The sequence below is a fragment of the Moschus berezovskii genome, chromosome 23 (assembly GCF_049115385.1).
Source record: "Moschus berezovskii isolate FMDL1 chromosome 23, NW_MosBer_1.0, whole genome shotgun sequence".
NCBI lineage: Eukaryota > Metazoa > Chordata > Mammalia > Artiodactyla > Moschidae > Moschus > Moschus berezovskii.
In genome coordinates, this window is record NC_142482.1 from 58,961,046 (window position 1) to 58,979,808 (window position 18,763).

Genomic DNA, 18,763 nt, shown 5'->3' on the forward strand with positions numbered 1-18,763 from the left:
TCCTTGGAGTTATATGCTATGAAGTGCTAAGAGTTTTGAGCTGTTGTGAACTTTAATAAACAATTTCTTGCCTAGATATTTAGATTGATATTTTCCTTTAGACCTGGATTTTTTGTTGTTGTTGTTGGTTTGTTTTATATGGTTAATGATGGATTAAATTGTAGAGCTTTTTAGCTTTAAAACAAACTTACTTTGTTACTTTTAATATGTTTAACAGAATTGCTTGAATTTATTTATTTGGGCTTTACGGCACCTGTAGTTTTTCCAGTTGCTTTTTAAAGTTAAACAGCATTTCCCACTAAAATTAACGTGCAGTTGGTAAGACTGCTACTGCTACTGCTAAGTCACTTCAGTCATGTCCGACTCTGTGTGACCCCATAGACGGAAGCCCACCAGGCTCCCCCGTCCCTGGGATTCTCCAGGCAAGAACACTGGAGTGGGTTGCCATTTCCTTCTCCAATGTGTGAAAGTGAAAAGTGAAAGTGAAGTCGCTCAGTCGTGTCTGACCCATAGCGACCCCATGGACTGCAGCCTACCAGGCTCTTCCATCCATGGGATTTTTTAGGCAAGAGTACTGGAGTGGCTTGCCATTGCTAGCAGTAAGATAAGATCATCTGAATGTTCTTAGATGCATTGTAATTTGGCATCACTTGAGTGGACTGGGAGATTGAGTTATTCTGAGGAAAAGTTTTTGTTGCCTTTTCAAAAGGAAAAGTTGCTATTCTAGGGTAAAGGTTAACTGCTTGTTTCCTGTTTTATTGTCAGGCTCATTGGCAGTGGCTCAGGATCTTACAGAAGATGAAGAAACAGTGGAAGATTCTATAATTGAAGATGAAGATGATGAAGCAGAGGTGGAAGAAGATGAACCGACAGATTTGGTTAGTGCTGTGTTCCATTTATTACATGTATATGATGTATTTAGAATTTATTCCTTATACAGACAAATATGGTATTAAACTGTTTGCCTTTAGAGGTTTGTTACTGGGATCAGAGTGGTTTGAAATTGGGAGAATGGGACCAGTCATTGAGGATAATTCTGTAGTATTTTTGGCACAAGGAAGGAGATGTGAAACAGAACAGTTCAAGATGATACAGACGGGGGTTTTCAAGGCAACAGAGTAGGACCACTGGACCAGTTGATGGGTTTGGGACATAGCCCGCTTAACTTTCCGACCTTGGGCAACTTACCTCTCCGGGTCTTACTTTCTTCTTCTCTCCTTCCTTCCCTCAGTAAGCAGTGTATCTGTGAGTTCCTACAATGTGCCAGGCGCTGTTCTGGATTCCCTGGGTGAACATGCCAGATCGCCTCTCTGCTCTCGTGGTCTTCATATTCTTGGGCAGTGTGTATGCATTTTGCTGCCAGGGAGTGAGGAGCAGACAAAAAACTATGTAAACTGTGTTCCTTGAAGATTCTTTATAGAGAGAGGGCTTAGAAAAGATTTAGAAGTTGTCTGATTTTGAAGCTGTTACTATAAAATTATAGTATGACAGCAGACATATTGATGTAGAAGTAGGATCATTGTGGCATGCTTGTAGCCGGAACCTGGCGGGCTACAGTCCGTGGGGGTCACAGAATCAGGCATGACTCAGGAACTCATACTTTCACTTCACTTTCTAGCTTGTTTTCTCTCTCATACTACTGTAATTTATCCAACATAGAATCTTTTGACTACTTTCAAACTCGAAAATCAGTTTTTCTTTGAAGTCTTTGCAACAATGTGGTCTTTGATGTCAGAACTACGAAGGCCATCTGTGTGAACTCTTTCAAATGTTCTGCGTTCTTCTGAATATATTACTCACCATCTTGTCTGCATCTTTCCTTTCAGAGAGTTGTTTTTACTCTCTCTAGGGTGGGCCCTCTCACCTTCTCCCCGTCTGGTCCTGTGAGGTCTTGCTTATTATCCTCTTTCTTCCTGTGGCTTCAAGCGTTGATCCTTCTCGGTGACTTATTTCTGTAAAGCTACAGATGTGCCCACACCCCTCCGCTTGGTGTCCTCCACCGTAAGTTGCTACAGGTTTCCTTTTTACCAGCACAGTTCTTGGAAGAGTGCTTTGTACAGCTGTCTCTTCTTCTCATTTCCCATTCGTTCTCTCACATTGGTCAGTCAGCTCCCACGAATCTCGTAAACCCTCCTTGCTGCGGCCCCAGTGGCATGATGGCCGGGTTCTGGCCTGGTCTCTGCCCTGAGCCTTTGCTGAGCGCCCCTTGCTGCCTCGTGGCCCTTCTGGGTTTTCTCGGCTCTGCCGCCGCTTCCTGCTCGGGTGCCTCCTCTGCCTCCTCACTCCTTAATGCTGATGGCGCCTGTGGTCAGGCCATAGGGTGATTCCTCTCGTTTCTCAGGTGTCTCCTTTTCCCTGTATCGGACAGTTTATGGTTCCTACCTTCCTGTTTCTTGTCTCTTCCTACTTGTGTGCCTTTTTTTTCCCCAAAATGGAAATTCACTAACTCTTACTAAATGAAGAGATCATTAAAGATACTTAAAATGCAGTAGTTGTACAGTCATTGAACAAGTGTTTTGAGTGCCTTCTCTTAAGCATATGAGGTGGGTGTGGAGAAATTTTAAAATGTAAGATAGTCTTTGCTCTGTTGATCTTTTTAAAGCAATGTTATTGAAATATAATTTACACATCATGGTACTTTCTCATTTTAAGCATATGACTCAGTGATTAGTAGTAAATGTTCTGAGTTGTGCAAATTTAATTGAATTTCAGGACATCTCCATCTCATTATTTCCCTGGTCACGTTTTTTTAAAGACTGTTTCTTCCGAGTGGTGTGTCGACTTCTCGCAGGGAGGTCGTTCTGTAAATTGGGATGGAATGACTCATAACCAGGCCTGGAGCAGGGGTGGCAGAAGGAGCCCACAGGCCTGCACCGGCCATGCCACCTTCTCCGTGTCGGCTTTGGCTGCTCGCCTCCTGCGCCCGCAGCTGCATACTCGCGGGGGAGACCTCGTGGTTCCCAAAGCTGAAAGGATTTGATATCTGAGTCCTCAGACCAGCCCTTCCTTTCCCCTTTATTGGGGAGGGGGTGGCATGAAGACTGTGTTTGAGACCTCTTCTTTTCTTGGAAAATAGTATTCTTGGGATTTAAGGGGAAAAATTAGTACTGTCCATTTTAACTAGAAATTATATGTCCTTTTGAAAAATACTGTTTTCAAAGTTTCAGACCTTATAGAAAAACTTACCCACCGGGGCTCTAGAACCTTGCAGTTTAGAGTGTAATGTGAGCACCAGCCTCATGGGCATTTGCTGGATCCTTGTTAGAAATACAGAATCTCAGGCTTCACTCCCAGTTACAGCTGCAGAATCCCTGGGGGATCTGGATGCGCGTAACTGTTCATTCCTCTACTGATCCCAGCACAGCCTTGGAGAGGCAGTATACTAACACATTGCCCCAAATCCAGTGAAGCCAGTGTTCTTAAATGATGCTGTGCTTTTTCCCGTAGTAATCTGTTTCGGCATTTCTCTTAGGCTGAAGATAAAGAGGAAGAAGATGTGTCAGGTGAACCCGAAGCTTCACCAAGTGCAGACACAACCATCCTGTTTGTGAAAGGAGAAGGTGAGCAGAGTGTGTGGTTGTAATTCGGATACAGGAATTTTTTAAATGACAGACTCAGTTTTTGGGGAGGCATTAATAATGATAAAGATGTTTACTTCTGCAAATACAGTGCAGACACGTTTTGGGGAAAAAAATCTCTTTATATATGTATGAATACCCATATCTGTAAAGTATCGTTTCTGGCTTTGAAACTAAGGGGGAAAATAAATACTATCCATTTTAACTAGAAATTAAAGGTCCCCTTGAAAGATACTGTCTTTAAACTTTATCCAAACTGCAACAGTAAAATTAACATTGATATTTTGAGTGTAAATATTAGTGAAATACTAAAGCTTTTTTATTAAAGCCTGTGTTGCGATAGAAGAAAATAAATGGCTTACATTTATTGGGAGCTGACGTTTTGAGTGTTTTGTGTGTGTTACTGAGTCCTAACAGGAACCTCGAGAGAAGAGTTGTTGAACTGATTGAGAGAGGTCATTGCTTGCTCGGGTCACTCTCTCAGTAAACAGGCTGTGAAGACGGTTTAGACTCAGCTCCGTCTGGCCCAGAACCTGTGCTTCAGTGGATGAGTAGCTCTGTAGATGATTATTGAATGCTTATTGTTAGAGATTATTCATTTGAGGGGCCTTCTCAAGCTCTCTGTTTTATTCCCACGTACATTCCAGCTCTGTGTCTACAGAAAGTGTGATTTGATTGCAAGGTTTTGTTTTCCTAGTTTTATTTCTGTAGCTGCCTCTTTGGGTCTTAACCTTCAGATCTGCATTCTGAGTAACTGCCTAAAGTAGATAAGGGTTTTTTTCTTTAACGTTCTGACAGACATTACAGTTTGCAGGTGAATCTCAGGCGTCCCCTCCCTGTTGCTCCTCCCCACTGTCTGCACAGCTGGCAGAGCCCGAGTGACGCTGCTGGTGAACTCCACCGCGCGCAGCCGCCCCAGGGGCCCTGACAGTGCCCGCTGTCCCTGGCAACTTGGCAGCGACCGGGGCTCCAGTCGAGGTGCTTCGCTGAGCTCTTCAGTTGGAGCGCTGGCATGTCAGCAAGGGTTTCAGCTTACACACAACCTCCAGTCAGCTGCTGGAGCACGGCTGGAGTGTTCTCCTGAAATGGGTTCTGAAACCAAGTCCATACACAGCAGGAAAGGACGGCAGCATCTATTTGTAGCGTCTGTGTCTTTTGCACCCTTTAAATGTTTTCTGACCTTCCTGTCTCTTTTTTTGTTTCGTAGATTTCCCAGCAAATAACATTGTGAAGTTCCTGGTGGGCTTCACAAACAAGGGCACAGAAGACTTTATCGTCGAGTCTCTCGACGCCTCCTTCCGCTACCCTCAGGACTACCAGTTTTATATCCAGAATTTCACTGCTCTTCCTCTGAACACGGTTGTGCCACCCCAGAGACAGGCAACCTTTGAGTACTCCTTCATCCCCGCAGAGCCCATGGGGGGCCGGCCCTTCGGTCTGGTCATCAACCTGAACTACAAGGATTTGAACGTAAGGCCCTCCTTCAGTTAGGGGTGCACGAGGACAGTTGCCGTCTAAGAACCATTGTGTGTGTTCACTCGAGTGCCTATTCGGTGGCTGACATTGATGGGCAGGCAAAGCTCGATTACACACACCTCTGTCTTCGAGTCTAATGCAGTGGGCCAGAGGAGTGTAAACAGACATCGCAGCATGACAAGTGCTGCGTCCTGGAGATGAGTGAGTGAGGGCTAGGAAAGTTCTAGAAAAGAAAGTGGAATCCACTGCCTCTTCAGGTGTTCATACATATTAAGTAAACTTTGTGCTTTTTGTTGCTTGCTTTTTGCCCATTTTACTACTAGTATGTGTCAGTTTTAAGGACTTTCTGTGACTATTTTCCTGTCATTTTATGCACTCATAAAATATAACCAAATATTTTTAGAATATTAGAAAGGCTTATGGTTAGTGAGACCCAAGTAGCCTCTGGGGTGTTTTACTCCATGGTGTAGGTGTGGCCGTGAATGAAGGAGAGGAGCCCGCTAGGGTTTTGCTGCCGGGAGTTGACCTCGAGATGCCGACTGTACACCCTCCTTTAGACGAACGCGCGTCTAAAAAGCTTTCAGAAAAGGAAATCTCATCCTTTCTGGACAGCTTATTCAACCTTGTCATCACCCTAGTGTCAGTGTATTTATCTTACGTCTGCGTTAAATTTCTGATGCTGCCATTAAGTTTTCGTTTTTTATTTTTTTAAAACCACTTAGTAGAATGTGGAAAAGATTTTTCCATCTTTTTTTTTTTTTTTGGCTGCACCTCATGGGCTTGCGTGAACTCAGTTCCCTGACCAGGATTGAACCTGGACCCTGGCATTGAGAGCACCAAGTTGTAACCATCGTACTGCCAGGAATTCCCCTTCCTTATTTTCAAAACAGTGTACTAAATTTCCTCGACTTTATAGCTTAGTAGCCTGAAAGATTATATATTTCATTTTGCTTTTAAGCAGAAGGAAACTTAATCCAAAAGCAAGCATGTAGTTTCAGTTCTGTTTGAATGTTTGTTTCATCTTGGTTTGCTAACTGAAAGACCTTGAAATAAGACTTAAACCATCACAGTTCAGCAGTGAACAGTGACAGTTTGGAAAAGTATTGCCTCGGTGCCGCACACAGAACTCTGAACACAGCTGTGTGTTGTCCCCGTGAGCCTTATGTATTTGAAAACTGAAATTGTGTTGAGCTGACAAATTATTTCGAGACCACCACAGAAAAAGATTTTGATACTGTGAATGTCACTGACCATTTAATGTAAACTGATTTCCAACCCGTTGTCAGTATGGACTTGACTTTTGTTCAAGTCTAGTTCTTAAAACGAGGTTCTACTGCAGAATGCCCATGTTCATGCTTTTCCTGTCTTGTTTGAAGGGTTACATACAGCGGAAGCCAGGGCTTCTGGCTGGAGAGAGTTCTGTGCTCTCTGCTGCTTTTCTGTGCATTTTACTCTGCATTCGCCTCCCTGTTTGCTCACACACCATCCCACCCCCCTCAAAGAAAGCAGGGAAGTTTTAGCAAAGTTGGAGGCATTCTTTTTTTGTAGGACAGAGTCACGTCATAACGTTGAGTCCCTGACATTGAATTAGTACACTTACGTACGACTCTGTTGAGTCTTAGGATATCGTAAGTGATGAGAGAGCTGTAGTGTATGTTAGGATGACAGTTTGAAGAAATCTTGTAGGCTTTCATTCTTCCAGTGCATTTCAGGTTTTTGTGATTTATTTTTTCTTAACAGGGCAATGTTTTCCAAGATGCCGTCTTCAATCAGACAGTTACAATCATCGAGAGAGAAGATGGGTTAGATGGAGAAACGTAAGTGAGGTTTCCCGGATGTAAATCTTGGTCTCAGAAGGCAGGACTGGGAGGTTCGCGTCTGTAATCCTGGTGTTCCATGGTGAACATGGAGCCTGCTGTGGGTGGGGTGAAGTCTCGACCACTTAACTCCACACTTCACATGATTCCCACAACAGTGATTAATAACAGCACGTTAGGAGAGGTAGTTAAAACTAACAAAGATTGATTTTACGTCACCAGCCCAATGGAAGGTGCATGCCTCCAGAACTGCTACTGAAAATATGTTAAGACTTTTATCTTGAAAAATGTATTCTTTGTGAATACCGAATCATTTTTCAGTGTATACTTGCGATTCACAAGGAGTAGTTTTTAAATAAAATCATGCAAAATCTAATCTTTGAGGAACAAAATCTAATGCAGTTATTTTAACTGAGCTTAGAATATAACAAACCATGAAGTAATTCATTGTAGATCATATGCCTTTTGGCAGACTAGGGGGTAGACTAATTGATGTTAAAGATAAAGGTAAATTCATGAAACTGTTAGTTGAATTTAAAATATTTTACTCTTTTTTTCCCCACAAATTTTTTGGAAAACATATGTTGTGTTAGAATTGTCATTGCAATTATCTCACAAGTCTTCCGAGTTAAAGGCAATTGTAGTTTTAATTAGCTGTGGTATTTCTTATGAACTGAAGCAAGTTTCTGACTTTTCCTTTGACATCAGCATATTTATGTACATGTTCCTTGCTGGCCTCGGGCTGTTGGTTGTTGTTGGCCTTCATCAGCTCCTGGAATCGAGAAAGGTAAACACGCGGGAACGTGAGCAAGTCCTGTTGCGGCACTTCAGAGGCTGTTACAGTGCCAAGTACGGTCTCGACGTTTGTGCCTTCTTGCTCTCACTGTGGGTGCACCTTTTTAAAGTGAAGCTTGGAGATGAGACCTTGGGGGAGTAGCTGAGTTTGCTTAGAATTTTATGCTACGTGCAGTTAATGGATGTGTTATTTCACTTATTAGCTGTGCAGCTTATTGTTGATCATAGGGCTGGTTTCTAATTAGCAATTAAATGAGCCCTGGTTTGGAAAAGAAAGAGTGAAATTGGCCGAATTCTGCTCTTGCTAGAGCGAAGGCCCTGGTGTGGTCGTGTTCTCCTGGCTTTGAACACGGTGGTTAATTCTTCCCCTGTGCCCTCATCTCCCTCTCCTCCCCTACCCGCCAAACAAAAGCCCCAACACGGAATAATCCATACTGTTCCTTTCAGTATGTAACATGGTTTGTGTCAAATATATTGATGTCCACTGGCTCCAAACAATTGCTAGATATTTTGGTTAATCATTATTTATTAAGCAATAAGTCAGGCAGTTAAATCTCTGATATTGGTAGTACATGTTATTATCTTTTAAAGAGAAATAGTGCTTAAACATTAATTTCCATCACTTTCATTACTTCATTTTCATAATATCACCTTTTTTGCTATAAATTTATGTATTAGGGATAAGCCATTTTTTTCAGTTGTCTTTCTGTGTATTCAGATCCAGTTTTCAGACTGTAATTAATAATTTGGTTTCTTATACAAATAATTAGATGGGGTTTTATTATTTTTAAAAATAATTCGGTTTCTTATGTAAATAATTAGATGGGGTTTTATTATTTTTTAAAGAACAGGATTGAAGAGTAGAGTTCCATCTCTTTTCTTTCTTGCAGTTTTGCTGCAAATACTCAAGGAACAAAGTTTGAGGCCGTTAGCTTAACTGAGATTGTGTTTTTGTTTTATTTATACCAGCTATTTAAGTGTATTTAGATACAATGCAGGAATCTGCATGCAACATTTCAGTAATTATCCCACATTTTGTTGAATGTGAAAATAAATTTATTCTTAAGATTCCCAAAATGAGAAAAATCATTGTATAGATAGTAGTTCTTACTTGGTTTACCAGTTGTATTAACATGAAGCTTTAGAGCAGAGGAAAAGGTCGTTAAAGACTGGAAATAAATAATTGTGAAGATTTATTCCTTATTCTTTATAATTGCTGTAGACACGGTTTCCCTCTGTCTAGTTAAAAAAATAATTGAGGAATACGTTTTAGAACTAGAGGAGAACATGTTTATCTATTATGATATTTAACAGGTAGCTTGATAGAAGTCTTTTTTAAATTATAGTAATAAAACTCTAATGGAGCTCCTATAACGTGATGTTTTTATGTTCTCTTAGCGCAAGAGGCCCATTCAGAAGGTAGAGATGGGAACCTCGAGTCAAAATGATGTTGACATGAGCTGGATTCCTCAGGAAACTCTGAATCAGATCAGTAAGTACTCAAACTTGGCTGGAAATTTTTCTCTTAAATGGCAGTTAAGTGTCTTAGATTTAGCAAAAAAAAAAATGGTTGATACTACTTAGCCCTTAGCTTTTCATTACTTCTGGAGTCTAATATGATGATTAATGAATGCTTTACATGTTTACTTTGTACTGTATGTATGCTTTAAGTTAGAAATGCGTCCACATCTGCAGTTTGTGTGCAGACGTGTGCGTTCTCTCTGTTCCTAACCTTTCCCTCTTTTTTCTTTCCTGTTGCTTCAGTGCAGAGTAGACGAGGTGAGGCACTTACTTTTTTTAATGGCATTTGGTGTAGCATTGGGAGCTCTTTACAGCATGTGAATGCCTTATAGTACGTTTAACAGACGACAGTTTCCTGCCACTGTTATTAGAGAACGAACTGCCAGCCACCCACTGTGTGTGAAAGAATAAACCTGCCATACTGCCTGATGGTTTATCTAATATAATTTCCGTTTCATTGCATATGCAGTTGGTGAGATACTCATCTTTATAGGAGAATGTAGGTTGTTTTTTTTTTTTACCTCCAGGTAAGCAGGCTTTTTAAAAAACATAAAAGCAGTGTGACCTCATGTTTTTAAGGTGAAACCTCCCCGTCGCCTGCTGGCTGCAGCAGCCCCGCTCTCCATGGGTAACGGGTGTGCACGTCTCGCTCTCAGTGGTGTCTGCACGTGCATCAGCGTGCACGTCTGGTGCTTCCGTGTCTGTGCTCACAGACGGGGTCGTGTGGCACACGGTTCTACAGCCCGAGTTCTCCTGCCTTGGGCGTCTGTGTCTGTGGTGATCACTGACATCCTTACCTCATTTTTACTGACCACATAGTATTCTTTTACAGTTTTTATATAAATGTGTAAGGATTGACTAAGCCTGTTCTGTGTTGAAGGATAGAATGGTTTCTGTTTCCAGTTTTCTTTTGTTCTTAAAATTAATTCTCCAATGAATATTCTTATATATAAGATGATGGGATAATTTTCAAAATTCAGATGTAGTTGACACGTCACGTTAGTTTTGCATGTATGCCATAACGATTTGATGTTTATGAAGTGATCATGTCACCTAGTCAGCACTGTCCCACAGGGGTTTTCTTATGATGAGACCAGGCCATTTTAAGGTCTGTTCTCTTAGCCGTGTTCAGGTGGCAGCACACTGCCATTTAACTGTAATCACCTCTCGTGTACCAGATCCTTGTGACTTAGAGCTGGAAGCTTGTACCATTTGACCCCAGGCTCCTGTTTTGCCCCCTCTCCTACCCAGGATAATGTCCCAGACGTAGAATAGGTCTGAGCGTCTGTATGTCTTTGTGGAAAGTGTTCCAGTTCCCTCCCCGAAGGTGGTGTTCTCAACAGTGGATGATACTTCCTGTTTCTCTTCCTCTCCTGCTAATCATTCTCAAGTGTTATCACATGTGTTAATCTGTCAGCATGCTATGAAACGTACCTTATTTTCATTTACATTTAAGAAGGAGGTTTGGCTTTAGGCATCATTATTGGGCACTTAGTAGTTCGGCTTTTGCAAGGGGGTGGGGGAGTGGTGAGGCTGTGGTTTTCCTTTGGAGACTGAGAAGCATCATTATATGCATCAGTTTTCTTTGCTGAAATGAAATGCCACTTTCTAGGCTTCTGCAGCGCTTAGAGCCACTTTCCCCAAAGCTGGATGACTCCAGGCTGCTGTCTGTTTCATTTGTCTGCTGCGTAACTGATGGGCAGGCAGGTGGGTGGGCAAGGTTTTAGACTCACTGTTAAAGGTAAGCTGGATTGGGCCGTTCTACTGATGGAGTGAAATTCACTTGTTGAACAAATAGGCTTTGCAGGTTCTTGGAGACTTTATCGTGTATTTCTGTATTTTAAACTGCTGCAGGGGTTGACATTGGGAGTCATTAATGACCATTTCATATCTACAGTAACAGCTGTGTCCACCTCAATGGCTGATTCTGAAGTATTTTTGTTGTTGGGGGTGGGGGTAGTGAACACTAATTAATTAGCTATTACTTATTTTAAAAAATAAAATAGAGGTAGAAAAGGCAATTAATTCATAGTCTGACCTTCTTGAAACCCTGGTGAAAGCTGTAGGCTTTCTTCACCAGGAGAGTGCTTCTGTGCTCAGTGTTAGGGACTGAGCCCCTGAAACACCTCATTGCCAGCCTGCCAGCTCTCAGGTGATACTTCGGTCATTTAATTCTTAAGTACAGTCTTTAAAAAAGAATTCTTAGCTTGTAAATAGTCTTTGTAAACATACTATGTGTTTTTATACTGGAAAGATAATTTGTAACTTACTCCATAAAGAACTTACATTCCTAATAGGTTAGGAGCTCCTAGAAAACAAAAAGGACAATGGTCAGAGAGAAGACAGTCTTTTACTTTTTAAATAAACTTCAAAATGACTCCTCTTATTGGATGAAAGTGAAAGGAACGCCACCAGGTTATTTTCGGTTTCATAGACCACACTAAGACTAACGTAAGAGAAAAAGCAAAGTACTGCTTTGTGTGTAGAGTGGTTTTAATATTGATATACTGTGTAATGTCCTCTAACCTGCCGCTCATTTCAGATAAATTTGTGAAATTGCTGAAAATTGTGCCAAGTGCATGGTGCTGTGTTTGTGAATACTGTCTTTAGTTTGTAACCAGTATCAGTTGTTTATGCTGTTTGTAAAGATTGTCCTTTGGCAGGTATAAACATGCTCAGCTGTAGACTTTAGGAAGATTTTGCATGGTAGCTTCAATATCACCGTGAGCAAGATTAGATCTTTTCCTGCCCTAGTTGCAGAAAGTTTTAATGGACAGACATAATGTCATATCAGTTTCAGGTATACAGCCAATGATAGATATTTGTATATACTGGAAAATGGTCACCATACAAAGTTACCAAAAAAAGTTTGTGTGCGAGATGATGACCTGTAAGGTTTACTTAGCAGCTTATAAGTATGTAGACTTTTGAGTTAACCTCTTGAAGGATTATTTGAAAGTTCAGTTAAAAAATCTGTGCTGGATAAGATATTTATTGTTGATGTCTTCTTGCATGTGTGTTATTTTTTGAACTAAATGGTAAAATTGAAGAAAAATGCTATTGAATTTAACACATTTATATAGTCAGGCAAGTTAAAACTTCCTCTTTTCTTCCAGATAAAGCTTCACCAAGAAGGTTGCCCAGGAAACGGGCACAGAAGAGATCAGTGGGATCTGATGAGTAAATGTTCCTTTGTGCAACAATTCGGTCTTTAACCCGCCCTAATGTTTTTCGGCCTGATGGGAATTAGTGCAGAGAAGCCATATCACCATAGAAGGCGGCTACTACTTATGTGTGGACTGAGCAATCAGAGTCTGTGGCGATCGTATTGCTAAAAATGCACTGCATTTATTTTTCTAAAGTAACAAATTTGGTTTTTTTAAAGCCATTAAAATCTATGTGTGTGCGTGTGTGTGTATGTGAGCAGTTGGTCTTACCAGAATTATCGCTGGACTGCCTGAAGCAGCCTTTAGAATACTAAACGTATGCATTGTCTCCTCTTGGACATGTGCTGCATTTTCTCCCCAAAACTCAACACTTGCCCAGTATGGTTGTAGAGGTCCTGCCTTGGACTGTTGACAGTTGTTTCTTGTTTAGAATAGCTCACATCCCAACTGACGGCACAGCTGGGCGTGTTTTTGCTGTTCTACGGCTGGTATCCTAAAGGCGCAAGCAGGAGCAGCTGCTTTTAGCAGTAACAGCTGCTTTTAGCAGTAACGTTGGGTATTTTGCTGCTGTTTACTATAATGCACACCTTCAGAAACCTTCCCCAGTGAGTTCAGGGAATTTGGGGATCTCTAGCACCAAAATTGTGAAACATGAAAATTCTGGTTTTCATCCATAAAACCAATGTCACTGTCTTAAAAAAAAAGAAAAGAAAATGGTACATTTGTGGAAACTGAGTTGTTGTCCATTGTTCTATTTCTGACCCAAGAGATAGCTGTGGAATGACTTGAGACCACTCTGGTTTTGTTTTTTTCCCTAAGAGATCATTTTTCTTAATGGAAGAGTCTTGCTTAAGAAACATTGCCTTGGTCTACAGACTAAGCAAAATTCTAAGAGTTGGATAATTTTTAATGGTTAACCAGTTTTCTATCTAATTTTTGGGGTGTTTTGGTTATTGATTTTTTAAGTTAATCTGAAGAACTCCAAAATCTTAAGCACTTAGAACCTCAGAACCAAAATGAATTGGACTTCATAAAATTCCTCTTAGTTTCCCTTGCCCTCAGCGGTAAATTAAGTTTGACATTGTCAGACTGGATGAGTAGTAGAGTAAAATAGTATGAACAAATAAGAGGCTTTCCCCTCTGTCTTTAAGCCATATTCTTCCACATATATTTTGTAAGGAAATGGTAAATGAAGTTTTAGTAGCTGTTTTATTCCTGATCTGTCTGCATTATAATGAAATTAACCCTTTATTATAATTCCCCCTGCATCCATGCTTACCCAAGAAAATAACAAAACAGAACAGAAATGAAAAATCTTTCCAAGTTGCTTAAGTATTTAAACATCTGAGCCAAAGCCAACGTCAAGGAAACGAGTGACTGTATAGCTGTGAACCGCTTTGCGAGCGGGGCTGAGGTGTCGGATTAACTGCATTGGCTTTGCTGAGCTGTGACTTTTCTGTGCCTGTGAAACAGTGTTTGAGTTTTTAATTGGCTGTATGATCAGTAGTTTACTTTGGAAAAGCTCTGTGAGCTCTAAGAAACTGCATGGTTTTTACTTTGATGTAATATAGGAGACCCTCCACCTTCGGAAGGAATATATTTCAAAACATTTTGTGAACGTCCCAGGTTTGTGAAATTACAGGGATACAATGAAGTGAGGTGGAATACAAAATTCAGTGACCTCTGCGGAGCGTTTTATTGAATTCCTGGTGATGCTTAGGCAGTGGCAAGGCCCGGCCCAGTGCCGGGTGCTGGGCCTCTGATCTGAGTAACCTGCCTTATGTACAAGCCCTTCCACTGCTGAGGTCCAAATCAGCGCACGGAAATCATCGGTCATGTGTTATTTTCTTAGCCTAGATTGAGAACACTTGAAAATTCTTCAATCCTCAGATGCCAGGGGTCTCTGTAGTGTCAGTGTTTAGCAGAAACTAACTCCATAATGAATGGAATTCAATTCCACACATGGTTTGTTCAAGCACACTTAATAAGTAGCCTGTTTTTTTAAATGTCTTTTTTAAATGTAAATATTTGGATGAAGCTTTTGTTTGTTTTGATATATTAATTTGCTGCACCAGCCATGGTTTCAGAATTCACCTTTTGAACACCTTGGTTCCAGAGTCTGTAAAATGAACTGAGAGTCTTGTGTACCGAGCCTGTCACTGGGACTTGTGAGAGTAACGTGTTGATAAAGCATGGGTCTCACCTCACGTGTGCAGCTGCATCACTTATTTCACGGTCTGACTAAAGGGACTTGAGAGACTTCCTCTCCGGGGAACTCCAAGGTAGATGCTGGGGAAAGGAGAAATCAGAAGAGAAGGGTCACTGGCTTTAGTTTTTAATTTAAGTAAGCATCAGAAAATAGTCACTTCGATAGGAGAAAAAGGCAAATTTGGATCTTAAAAAATTAAAAAGCCCCTGCCTTAAAGGTGTACTTGGGTTCATGAACCTGGAGCTGCATTTCGGCTCTGTGGGGAAGCAGCAGGAGTGGGGTGACCCCGGAGCCCTTCCTTAAGGACTGGTGGTGGTCTAGAGGAGCAGGCGTGGATAAGCGTGATACGTGCGGCTCTCACAGCACGTGTCTTGTGTGGGTCAGTGATCCCCCTTCCCTCGGCATGAGGAAAGACTTACTTTAGCTAGTGCATTTAAGTAATGTGATTTTCCTTAACCAATGAACTTGGCAGTACACATCATTTCTATAGGATTTTGCTAAATTACACCCTTCCATTTAAAGACATTTCCAGATGTGAAGTAGTTTACCAGAGTTTTGGACGGCATCATTTATAACTGTAAAACCAGTAAATTCATTTTGATTTTGTAAAGTAAAATCCTACTTTTCTTTGAACTAGTATCCCCAGCTTAGTGAAGAGCAGCCTGACACACAGATGAGACCCTGGCTGTCTAGGGAGTGTTTTAGGTTCTGTCGTCAAGCTGATCTGTATCAGTAAGATAGTCATCCTTACAAGAGAGCAGGCAAGGAACAAGACTTGGGGACTGACTTGCCAGTATCTGAATAATTTCTTCAGGATTCCTATGATTTTATCCTTTTACACAAAAGCCTGGACTATAGTTAATCACGTAATCTGAAGTTTCAGACTTTGGAATCATAGGAATATGACTTCCCTGGTGGCTCAGCTGGTAAAGAATCTGCCTGCCATATAGGAGACCTGGGTTCCATCCCGGGGTTGGGAATATCCCCTGGAGAAGGGAAAGGCTACCCACTCCAGTATTCTGGCCTGGAGAATTCAATGAACTGTGTAGCCCATGGGGTCACAAAGAGACACGACTGAGTGACTTTCACACAGGAATATGACTAGGGTTTAGGTTCCATTAAGGCAGTAGGGAAAGAATTTACTAAACATTAGCCACGTACTGTGTTCTGTTGGGCCTTTCCGTTTATCTCCTAAACCGTCACGACAGCCTCCTGAAAGGTGACGCTGTTCCTTTTACGCACCAGGAAAAACACGTCGAAGAAGCTCACACGAGGTTACAGACTGCCTCTGGGGTTGGTTCATCTATGACTCAGATCCTTTGCCCTGTGCCAGGGTCAAGGTGGAAGCCATCAAACCAACCACTGGGGTAGCTTGCAAATACTGGGTTTTCTAGAATCTGGCAACTAGCAAGTTCAGATAACTTCAGTTACTTATTTCAAAATCATGGTGGTTAAAAACACTTTCTTCAGGATAGTCATTTGTTTTCAGGGATTGACAGGCTCATCTTCATGTTAGAGGCAAGAGTGAAGATGCCCGTGCTCACTGCCCAGGGTGGGGTGCAGGGAGACGGGTGTGTGTCCCGTGCAGATGGGGTTCCCAGGAAAACCGAACATCCCTTAGAATCTCATACAAGCGAGCCTTCCGGTTCATAGATCCCAGAGAAAGACGGCTTGACCAGGCCCTCTGCTGTTCCTCAGGCAGGTGTCTGTGACGGTCACCTCGTGGGGGTGTCTGCCCGGCCGCTGGGCTGTGAGCTCTGTGTCTTGGCCAGCTGTCCCCAGCTTCTGGTTCACAGTCGTGTGGAAACCTAACGGGGGTTTAAAGAAGACAAGGAAACGGGGGCAGCTGTTCCCTGGCCGTCTTCCAGAGAGGGCTGTGGTCAGACGTCGTCCTGCGGATAAGCCGGTTGGCACTTCCGCTAGGTGGCTCGGAGGGGTGGGGTCGCTGTGGTGGGCCAGCCGGGGGGTTGGGACAGAGCCGGCGGTGACCGTGAGACGGCAGCGCGCCTCTCGAGGTCCAGCGGGTTTCCTAGACAGACGCAGGCCTGTGTCCATACTACGTTCAGGGTTTTTTTTTCTCGTTTAAAGGCTAGTTTAGGACCCCTTGGGTCTGCTTAGGTTCAAATCCCATGACCCTCCTCTTGGCAGGGGGCCCTGGACTCCGGCTTGGGGAGCCTGTTCCCCGGATCCCCAGGCTTGTGCTGAGACCTCCCGGCAGGTGACCCGGTGCTGCCGCGTGGTGGGGACACGAGGCTGAGCAGTGGCGGGGCTCCGGGGTGGCCTGGCGGCTCAGGTCTCGGGGGAGAGCAGTTGAACGGTATTCTTAATGAGAGCGGGCCCGCCTTCAGTGGACTCGTAACCGTGAAGGGCCTCCCCGGGCGCGCTGCCGCTTGGCCGGGTGGTCCGCACCGGCGCGCCCTGCTGAGCAGAGCGCCCCAAGTGCCATCGCCGCCCGCAAACGCTTCTGAAAGTGCCCTCAGAAGGCCCTGCGGTCCCAGGCGCCCGCCTCAGCCGTGTGTCGGGACGGCTTCCCCAGCTCCGAGGGCCTCCTCGAGGCAGGGTGAGCGGGCCCGTCGGTGCTCCCGTGGCCGGGAGTCAGGGTGCCCTGGACGCCGGCTGTGACTCCGGGACACGCTGCCAGCGACCGCGCCCCTCGCCGCTGGCGGGCCGTCCTCGGGGCCAGGCGGCCGCACCCACTGTCCACGGAGCCACCACGTGGCTGGGCTCCCGCTGTGGTGACCTGAGAGCGCGCCCCTCCCCGGCACTGGCTGCGGCCCCCCAGCGGAGGTGCGACCTGGCGAGGCCGCGGCCTTCCCTCCCTGCGCCCCGGCCGGAGGGCTGGGGGCCTGCCCGGACGGGGTGCCCGGGGTAGCCGGGTGAGCTGTGGCCGAGCCAGCGGCCTGCTGGGTGGACGTGGCCGCCCCCCAGGGCGCCCTGCACGGAGACTCTCCCGGCCTCAGCTCACGTCAGCTGGTTCTGGCTCCAGGTCCCCTTCTTCGCTGGCTCCCGCCTCAGAGACCTCTCCCGGGGTCTCAGCAGCCCCCTGGCCCTCAGGTCCCCTGCCGTTCTAAATGCCTGTGACTCACCTTCATGGAAATGTTTTGCCTCAGGCCATACCCCTCCATCAATCTCCCGATCTGTCTTGTCCTTCTTCAGTAACATGACTCGGGTTTATTCAGCGTCAGATCTCAGGCCCAAGGTCAGTGATTTGCCTTTAAAGTATTTAATGCATTCTTACTAATTCTACCTCTGCTGTGAATTAAATTGGGCTTGCCTGGCAATGCCGTGTTAATGAATCCGCCTGCCAGGACAGCAGACACAAGAGACGCAGTTCCATCCCTGAGTCGAGAAGATCCCCTGGAGGAAGGCATGGCAACCCGCTCCATCTGGAGAATCCCAGGGACAGAGGAGCCTGGTGGGCCATGGGGTCACAGAGAGTCAGACACGACTCAGCACACAACACACATGAATTAAATTAAATCTCAGTTCTCTCCATTTCAAAATTGGAAGGATTTAAGGGCTTTTAAAGAAATCCGAGTCCATTCAGTGCAGGCGGAATGTCTCTGGTTCAGAATGCTTCTTTTTCCGTTTCCTACTTCAGTGCAGAAGGACTTGGGTGTTCATAGTTTTAATTCCAGCAGTCCTGGATGGTAGTCAGGCTGTTTATGACAGTGTTCTTCTGCAGTGTGCATTTTATCGGTGACTGTGTCTGAGAATGTTACCCGACCACCTTTCAGAACTGACTAGTTAATGAAATGTTTGAGCTAGCTCCTGCTCCTTGAGCATCTGGAAATCGAAGTTTTCGCAGCTTGGTAAACCCAAGAACACCATTTTTTCCTTGGTTATTTCCCTTAGTCCAGTCTGCCCCCTGCACTGGTCTTATAGGCTGTCAAAACACATCCTTTTATTATTTGCATATCCCTAATTCAAGCTGATTGTGAAAGGATTTTCACGCAATACAAAATGATTCATAAAGTGCCAGTGAGTTTTGCTGCTGGGTCTTCAGGATCTTTGAGAAGCACAAAGTGCATCTAAAATAATGAGCAGAGGAAAACTAGGATCCTGACCTTCACCTCCCTCCGGAATTTGGAAAAAGCTTCACATATGTTCAGCTTATAAAACTTAGACATTTCAAGTTACGAAGTCTTACTTGAGATTGAAGATGAACTTTACATGTGCTGCGTGACTTTTCAAGTTAAG

General features: G+C 43.8%; 1 protein-coding gene across 4 annotated transcripts in view; it reads left to right on the forward strand.

Annotated features, from left to right (window-relative positions):
• SSR1 (signal sequence receptor subunit 1) overlaps positions 1 to 18,763 on the forward strand; it is a 32,304-nt gene that overhangs the window by 2,055 nt on the left and 11,486 nt on the right. Inside the window, exons 2-8 of one of the 4 annotated variants that reach the window (XM_055407182.2) lie at positions 766 to 878; positions 3,473 to 3,560; positions 4,786 to 5,048; positions 6,795 to 6,871; positions 7,580 to 7,658; positions 9,065 to 9,158; positions 12,304 to 12,367. In XM_055407182.2, coding sequence (XP_055263157.1) covers positions 766 to 878; positions 3,473 to 3,560; positions 4,786 to 5,048; positions 6,795 to 6,871; positions 7,580 to 7,658; positions 9,065 to 9,158; positions 12,304 to 12,367 — 778 coding nt within the window. Of the gene's footprint in view, positions 1 to 765; positions 879 to 3,472; positions 3,561 to 4,785; positions 5,049 to 6,794; positions 6,872 to 7,579; positions 7,659 to 9,064; positions 9,159 to 9,430; positions 14,562 to 18,763 lie in introns of those variants that run through there. The other 3 variants (XM_088831171.1, XM_055407183.2, XM_055407181.2) reach the window with 3 other exon arrangements.